We start from the raw sequence: 9,588 nt of genomic DNA on the forward strand, positions 1-9,588 counted from the left end.
TCTCTCTATTTTTTCTCTATTTATTTTCTTTCCCATTTCTTTACACTATATTTCCATCCTAATTATTGATAATTACTTTGCTTCCCCGAATCAAATCATCCTCTATTCAATCGTTCCTGCTATCGGTCTTATAATTGTCATCAGTAGCATTCCTATTCTTGCCAAGAATCGGTAAGTACATCTCATTTTCGATGACTAGATCCCGTATTTTCATAATATTTCTATCTAACGCTAATTTTACGTTCGGTTAAATAATCTTTTACGTTCTTACCAAATATTGGAAATTCTTGTCGAAAACTTGACACCAGTTACTAAATTATGTGTAATGTCATTTGAATGATCGAATTTAGGTAAATCAAATCAGGATTAAGCGTGAATAACGTTGATCAGAAATATGGTAACAGGTGTGTGTTCTTTTACAAGTGAATTGGGGTAAACCGTGTCTAGAATTTGGGCCACACGGACGTGTGGACCACACGACCATGTACCATGGAAACCCTAGGCTAGTTCATGAATCACACAGCCAAGAACCTTCCACACGGCCGTATCTCTCATGTAGGTTAACTTTTGCATTTTCCACACGGCCATAGTCTATTACGCAGCCTGTCCACACGGGCGTGTAACCCTTCCACACAACTTCAAACCTCTCGTACGGCCCGGCCACACAGCTATGTGACCCTGCTTTACAGTTTTATACAGAACTTTATGATTGTTCAGTTTAGTTCTTGAATAGTCCCTGAACTATTTTTAGAGTTTATTTCTCTCAATTGAACCCCTAATAATATGAGTATTGGAATTCATTATCTGAATGACTGAATTATTACTGTATATGTATGATATGTGAATAATATATGCCTTTTGCATCTGAATTACAAATTGTATGTTCAGCATGCCTTATGATATTGTTAAACCAAACACACGATAAGCATGTCTTTTACTACTTTAATGATTTGTTAGAAACATATGAATTGCTACCATATTGATTTGTTGTAAGCATATAAATTGCTATCATATTGATCTGTTATAAGCATATTAATTGTTACTGTTTTGATCTATTATAAGCATATTAATTACTACTGTACTGATCTGTTACAAGCATATTAATTGCTACCATATTGATATGTGCATGTCATACTGCTTTGCATGGGGTAAGATGATATGTACGAAGGAAGATTGACAATTTATCTGCAAATTTGTTGTGCAAACCAGAACCCATCAGCAGTTTATCTACAAATTTGTTGTGCACCCATAACCCAGTGACAATGTTTTTCCTTTAACTGCAAATATGTTGTGCATGCACAACCCAATGTTAGTTTTTACATGCAAACATGCTGTCCATCCATAGCCCAATGGCAGATTTTATCTACGAAATTTTGTTGTGCATCCACAGCTCAGTGGCAGTTCTCATCTGTGAATTTTGCTATGCATCCATAGCCCATTGGCAGTTTATTTGCAAACTAGTGATGGTTAAACCACGAACCCGATGTATAGGGTTGTTGGAGTTTAGGGAAACTCCCATTGTGGTGTGTAGCAGAGTTGGGTAGGATCTATCTTTTGATATACTGAAATTGCATTGACATTCATAAGCACGTACATACATAAAATTGTGAATTCAGAGATACTATTGATGGTTGATCTAAAAAACTGATACTTTGAATTTCTATTTGATTGCGACTATTTTATGTGTTGCTACTTAGTATGTTATATTTATTGTTTGCTTAGATTTTCTTGCGATGGAACTTACATTGAGCTTCATAACTCACTCCCCTTTTATTTCCATCTCTACAAATAACCCACCAGGTTAGGAAGTGAACACGACATTTGGAGGGTCTCGACTCAGATTTGTTTTTAATAAAGTATCTTAGGTTTATTATTTGATATTATTGTTATACAGAGAATGTATTGTTTTATTTTGAATTCTGGCATGGAACTTAGAATTTGGGTTTTTATAGCATGCATGTCATTCAATTTGATTTTAGGTTGTTGAAATATGGATTTTATTTATTTATGCATAAAATTTGGTTTTCATTAGAACTATGTTGAGTATCACTTTTCCATTGCATTATTATGTAAATAGGTTTTGAAAAACATTTAAATTGACAACTACTTTTTAGAAATTAATCATTATAAACAACTAGTTTTGAAACTAAGTTATAATCTCATTGAGACCCGCTAAGTTTTCTTTAAAAAGTACCATAAATGTTCTAAAAGGAATTGCTTTTAAAGCTCCGATAATTTTGCTAGGCCATTTCGGTGGCTAATGTAATCTTCCGAATTCGGGCTTAACATCTAGGCCAGGTTGGGGAAGTTACACTAATTGGACCAGAAATTGGCAGTTCAATCAACTTTTTACCCAATATAGTTGGTTTCACATCGATTTCAATTGCACTGGACAATGCGCATTGTTCTAGTAATAAACCAGGATGATCACTTCTCTTTTTTGCACCAGTGTAAATTCTAGTCCATACCAGTTGCACTAGCTTGTTCTAGTTAATTTCAGTTGCACCGAGAGAAACTTTCACATTGGTCGATGCATGAATAATATTCAAAAATAGATGAAATTAGTTTTTACCAACTTCAAAAAAAATTATTAATGAAATTTAAAATTTAAACTTTAACCAAGGAAAACGAGCAACTTTGAAATTTAAAATACAAAATTAATAAATAAATAATAAATAATTTATATAACAAACAAACATAAGAGAAGAAAAAGACAATTTCGAAATGTTTCGCGAACACAACTTTTTATGTATATTTTATTAAACTTCCATTTTATATAATAGTATGGGATGATGTTATTGTAGATTTTTTAAAAATAATGTTGTAGATAATTTTGTTGTTTAATGTGTGAGATGTTTTTTTACTTGTTTATTTTAGATTTGTTAAATGGTGAAATTTTATTTGTAAAGTTTATTGATAAGTATTTTATATAATCAACTAATATTTTTATATTTTAAATTGATTAATCTAATTCATTTTATATATTTAATATATTTTTTAAAATCGATAATTTTGAAATGGTACACCGAAACAGATCGGTACTGGTACATACCAATTCCAGTAGAAAAATGGTGTGCCCACTGATGCAATACTGACTACCTTGTTTTTACCTCTCATCGGTCTAATGCCCCACCAATTTCTGGTCCAAACTTTTAAAGAATCTTTTTAAATTTTTTGAGTTTTAAAGAATTTTTATTTTCCATAAATTTTTTATTTTTTAAAATTATAATTTTAAGACTTTTACTTTTTTTAATATGAATTTTTTGGGGGGTTTTCTAAGGCACCAACGGGCATTGGGAAACCCAAATTTCTTTTACTATTGAAAACATTTGTTTGGGTAAAAAAATGGGTATATATTATTTGTATAATAAATTATTATTTTAATATTATTTTTGTAAATTTCCAAAAAAACCAACCATAATTTTCTAAATAATCTAAGCCACTATATTTTTTCTAAATATAATATTTTTAAAATGTACTCCATCTTTCTTGTTTTAAGTAAAATTTTTGAAATTAACATTCATGAATTATTAGTTTTAAATACTTAGATCAATTTAATTTATTAGTACAACATTATTCATATTGATATGCATTGTTCGTATTTTATTAATAATATAGTAATAAGAAATGGGTATTAAAAATAACAAGTAAATTAAATTTGAAAAATATTAAAAAATAATTAAAATAATACTTTATATTAAATAAATATTACTAATGAAAATATTGCTAACATTATATTTTTTATAAACATTATAGAAAATGTTAAAATTAAAGCATTTTAAGTTTATATCAAAATTTAATACTTGTAATCAAATTAAACAAAAATAACTTCTTCTTTTTGTATTATAATGTCAACGAAAGATCTTGTAATAAGCTTGAATTCATCATGTGTAAATAATATACGAACCTTATTTAGATATGTTTTAATTTTTAGTATAATTATATTTTATCTTAAATTGATTCTAGTTAAAATTACTCGAATATATATATATATTAATTATAATAGTGTTGGTGTGTGGGAGTAGAGTGAGGGCAGCTAATTGGAGAAAAACCCCATCTAAGTATCAGATAATTGCATAAAAATGGTAAAATTTGACATGAACGCGACTCCTCTCTTGTGTCCATCCTTGAAACAGCTATAATAATTGTATCATTGCATTAACATGTTCCAATACATGTGGGAGCGGAAAACTCCAATGGAAAGAAACAAAGTGGTAGAGAAGGAAGAAAGGGCAGTGGGTCACATCATTCTAACAAATTTTAATAAGACTCCACTTTTTAATGTAATTTTATTTGTTAGATGAGAATAATTTGTTTATTTGGATAACCGAAATTTATATTTAAATATTATTTTGATTATATGTTAGGTCTAGTTATATTAAGTTTGGATGTCCTTTTTACTTGTTTTAAACCTCTAGTATGTTTATATTTTTATATTTGAAATTTATTAATGCTTTCACCATAATTAAAGTTTGATTTTAGTATGTTTTTAATGTTTTAGTAAAAATATTAACTAAAATTAATTGCAAATAATTTTACTTAGCTTAATTGATTAATAATGAAATTTGATTTGATTAACAGTTTATGACTTTATAATTTAGGGAAAAATCTCAAAATTATGCATGAACGTATATGAATTTTATTTTGGTACAATTATACATGTGAAACTTTAATTGTGATTCAAATATATACTTGAAACTTTAATTTTGATTTAATCATACACATTTAAAGAAATAAATAAACCGATTTACTTTTATATTGGATAAATATAATTATTTATGTATGCAATATATAAACATAAAATGATATTATATCAATAATTAGATAAAATCAAAATTCATGTAAACAATTGCATATTAAACCATAGTTGATGTTAATAATTAGATCAAATCAAAATTCATGTAAACAATTACATATAAAACCATAGTTGATGTATAACTTTGAGATTTATCCAGTTCATTTACTAGAAATTCACCTCAATTATTAACCGAGCCCCTTTGCCCCTACATGTAACATTCGCCTCAAATAGCTTTATATGTTGAATTTAGTATTTAACTACATTAACACACGGATGATTCTTTCTCCAGATTAAGTTGAGCTACATCATTAATACCATGGTAGTCAATACCATATTGGTTACTAAACAATTCTGATGCATTTCGATCCATTTTGACTAATGCCAATCTATATCAGTGTATATTGATCCATTATATGTAATTGAAATATTTCGGTACAACTCACCCCTAGCAGGAGCAGATTACTACCACACACAACTAACAAGCAACTCTTGTGATTCAAACCCACGATCGTGGGTATGAGATGAACACCCTCGACCAATGGCCAAACACCAGGGTTCGAAAGACAGTAGTACATCCACCTATACATTACTGATAAAATAGTTGTTATTACAGTGTCAAGAATCAGTAAGTTTGACAGTGAAAATTATGCAATCAGTCACAGAAGAAAACGTAATGACCATGGGCATGGATTCTCACAGTACAAAGTTCAATACATTTTGGCATTTAACAGGAGAAATGTCGAAAAGACATGGAATTGCTGAGAGGGACGAAAGGAAATACCAATTATCCACTAAAAAAAATTCTATTTACGACATCGACAGGTAATGCATAAGCTGGATCAATGGCTTTCAGTCCTGGATAATTGAGAAGTGAGAGTCCTACAACAATAGCGCACATCATAAACGGAATTACGCATGTTAAATTCATGAAAACAAATAAATAAAACAATGGCCAACGAATGGGAAGAATGGCAGTAGATACCAGCAACTCCGAAATATGTATGGTAGACATCAACAGCATCATCAGGTCTATCTGAAATTCCACCATTTTCCACATCCTGACAGTCCAAGATGAACTTAACAAGCTTTTCCTTGTCTATCCAGTGAACTCTGTCAATCATGATCAAGCTAGATAGAACCCACCATGAGTAGCAAACCTAAAAATGATTCGGCAACATCACGGTGAGAAGAGGCAACTAAGGATAAAGATTCTGTTTAAACTTCAATGAAGTACCCACATCAGGGAGTTTCTCGGGGCGGCCATTAAGACCTCCAGATTTGACTTGCCGCTCACATAACCACCACCCGAGAAGGTCCTTATCAACATAATGCAGAGATCCCGTAAGAGCAAGAGCTCCCACACAACAGAAAACTACAGTCATTATGCAATTAAATAATATCAACACATTTTCAACAAAGATTATCATTGTTGTTAAGAGTGTTGTATCTTAAGCTCATTGGTAAATAAACCTAAAACCATAAAAAAATAAGCAATCTTCATTATGAGTATGTAAGTAAAAATGTACACGTCCAAATGATCAACGAGATTAACATACTTTGCCCTGCATGAGACTCACCACCAGGTGTGCATCCAAAGCCACCATCTAGGTTTTTGCAACTCAGAATATAGCTAACAGCCTTCTCAACATTGATTTTACCCAGACAACATAATATTGAAAGGCAACAGATGGCAATATAAGAGAACCTAAACCAATCAAACCAATTTGGTAACAAGAGGATTTACATCTAAAAGTAATAAACCAGAAAATAAATTAGACAAAGATATAAAACAAATATAACTGCGGAAGAACATATACCGCGTATCCACCTCACCCCACATGTCGCCTGAAAAGGATCCATCTTCATTTTGCAACCCAGTAATATCTAACTTAGAGACTTGAGCAAAACAAGAAGTACATGAAGACACTATACTCTCATAAAGCCAACCTTAACCAGTCAACAAAATTAGGAACAGCATAAATCAAAGTTATGCAAATCATTTTAAAACAATTCTGAAAAATAGATAATCATAACATAATAATAGAACTCTCCAGTGAAGAAAATATAATTATAACAAAATAACATAAACTCCCCAACGATGAGCAAATAATTTCATCAAAAGAACACATGACAGGATACAAGTTGCAACCTTATCAATGTCAAGAACATCTAGCTTGTTGAATAGGGCAAGCACTTGTACGGCACTAAGCGTATACAGTATATGCGGATCATGCCCAATATTGCCAGAAAAACCACCTGTATGAGAAAGTACCATCAACCTCCTTTCCTATTATGATTTATGATCCAATTAACTTAAATATAAATTGTTTTTTATTTACACTGACACATGAGCTTTAGGAGATACCAGATTCGTGTTGGCACTTCAGGATCCATGAAATAACTTCATCTACATTAACAGAATCAAGTTTCCCCAGAAGGTCTAGGGCTGTTAATCCCCAATATGCACCATTCATTCTAAGATGGTCCATCACCACCGATTCAAAACTATCCTTGTTCTACCAGTAAACAACCTCAAAATCATAAACTTCACATAAACAAAAAATAAAAACTGGGATAGAAATGAATTTGAAATTGTAAATGAAAAACAAAAGTTCGATGAACTACCTTTTCAACAGCTAAGATGTACTTAACATGTTTGTCAACTGCCAGCTCCGCCATCTGCCATACGTTTTCCACAACATTCAAGAGTTTGAGAATACAGAGATTATAAATATTAAAATGAAAACCCAATGAAGATGCAGTTAAAATGTAACAAGTTTCTAAATAAAAACAAGAGTTTACCTCTCCGTTACACGGAATCGGCAGTTAGGGGTGCCGTATCGGTTTCGACACGGAATCCGACACTGGATATGGATCAGATCCGGCGAAAATCGACGGCCGCGGCGGTGGGAGAACTGAGAAGAAAAGAGAAGAAAAAACCAGGAGGCGGAGGAAAAGAAGCAAAAAGGGTTTACGAGAGTTCGGGGATTACAATTCCCAGATCCTAACACTGTTTGAGCCTTGTTAGGCCCAAAACAGTGGTTTCTTCACCAGTTGCAGTCCTCAAAATTTGACTTCCAAACTCCAATTCAATTCATAACCTAAATTACACAATAACGATATAATTAGACGTGATCCGGGGTCGGATGAGGTTGGGCTCGGTCTAAATATAATATTAATATATTTTACATTTGTTTTGGTGTGACTTAAAATATGAGATTAAAAATTTTACTCAAATTTGTTAATATTTGTAAAAAAATAACTTAATCTCATTTTAGATCTGCGTATATTTTTTTTAATTTTTTAAAAAATATTTATATTATTTTAATTTAATATTTTTTATTTATTGAAATTTTTTATATAGACATCTTAATACTATTTTAATGTTTACATTAGAGTAATAATATATATTTAGTATAGGTTTATTTTTTTAATGTGTTACAAATTATATAATATATAAAAATAACATAATATAAAGTTTTATAAACTTAAAAACGGGTTCTGCCAGACCAAGCTTAAGTCTTAAATGTTCAAGTCTAAGCCCGACCCGTATTTTAAACAGGCCTAATTTTTTTGCCCAAGCCTATTTTTCAAGCCTAATATTTTTACGCAAACCCTTCCAAATTTCGGATGAATAACCCTGCCCATGAACAAGTTTAGATATAATCCAGGGCAAACTTCACCCAATGTCACTAAGTTATTAGTAAGCTTACATTTGGTCATTCAACTTCAAAAAGATACAAAATGGCCACTGAATTATTCAAAAATGTTTATTTAAGTCACTGAGCTATTAAATTTTTTTTAATCTAGCTAACGGACTCCAAGTGAGAATTCTACGATTGGCACAGTGGATCACTACCCATCGACAAGTAAAACATACTTTAGATCCAAATGGATATGATGGTTATGTGAGAGATCGAAGTAGAAAGTTATTTGGATTTTGGTTCATAGATTCATGACATTCAAAGCTATTTCATGAAAAAAAAAGTAAATTGTAAAAAAGAAGAGGAATGAGAGCTTTCAAATGGTGCAGGCGGGGCAAACAATAAAGGTCATTCAGTAGCAATTTTGACATTCCAATAACTTAAATAAAAACTTTTAAATAGTTTAACAATCATTTTGTAATTTTTTAAAGTTGAGTGATTAAAATATAAACTTACAATAGTTTAATATAAGTAAAGTTTACACAAACGTTAAACTAATTAATATATAATCTAAACAAGAAATAACATAAAAAAATATAATGAAATTTATTTATATAATTTAAATTATTAAAATATAAACATCTACAAATAATTTATATAATTAGGATAAAAATAAAACATGAAATAAATATAAAAATAAGAATTGAATAGAACAACAATTGTTTTTTTTACAATGGCACCAACTTTGTGAAGTTTTCTTTTATAAGAAAGGAATATTGGAATTCAATTATTTGACTTGAAGAATACTCCCTATTTTTATTTTTATTTTTTTTGTAAATAAAGGTAGTAGAAACTATTACAAACAACTTATTTAGTCCTAGTCAGTATTAGTTTTCTTTTTAAGTGCGATCAACGTGTTATTTTTGTATTTTATGAAATTATTTTTTTAGTAAATAAAAAAACAACAATAGCAAGACAAAAGTGTACTCTAATTCAAACCAAACAGATTGGACTCCACCATAAGCAGCTCCCTAATCGACAGCGGGGGATCCTCTATCAAATTAAATCTCATCAACTTCGGACTTACAAATTTTATCAATTGCTCTGCCACTGTATTCTGGGCCCGAGGAATATGTCTCACACGAA

At 30.6% G+C, this 9,588-nt stretch overlaps 1 protein-coding gene across 2 annotated transcripts; it reads right to left on the reverse strand.

Moving 5' to 3' along the window:
* Window positions 1-5,353: 5,353 nt before the first annotated feature.
* LOC107886914 (geranylgeranyl transferase type-2 subunit beta 1) lies at window positions 5,354-7,941 on the reverse strand. 2 transcript variants are annotated; one of them, XM_016811015.2, is made up of 9 exons: window positions 7,601-7,941; window positions 7,424-7,477; window positions 7,164-7,314; window positions 6,938-7,054; window positions 6,616-6,682; window positions 6,376-6,503; window positions 6,037-6,170; window positions 5,781-5,955; window positions 5,354-5,677 (listed from the first exon to the last, which is right to left on the reverse strand). In XM_016811015.2, the coding sequence occupies exons 2-9, from the start codon at window positions 7,475-7,477 to the stop codon at window positions 5,583-5,585; spliced, it is 921 nt and encodes a 306-aa protein (XP_016666504.1). In that variant the 5' UTR covers window positions 7,601-7,941; the 3' UTR covers window positions 5,354-5,582. The 2 variants fall into 2 exon arrangements, with proteins under 2 accessions (XP_016666504.1, XP_016666503.1); XM_016811014.2 differs by having other exon boundaries at window positions 6,355-6,503.
* Window positions 7,942-9,588: the final 1,647 nt, after the last annotated feature.

The sequence above is a fragment of the Gossypium hirsutum genome, chromosome D02 (assembly GCF_007990345.1).
Source record: "Gossypium hirsutum isolate 1008001.06 chromosome D02, Gossypium_hirsutum_v2.1, whole genome shotgun sequence".
NCBI classification, from domain to species: Eukaryota; Viridiplantae; Streptophyta; class Magnoliopsida; order Malvales; family Malvaceae; genus Gossypium; species Gossypium hirsutum.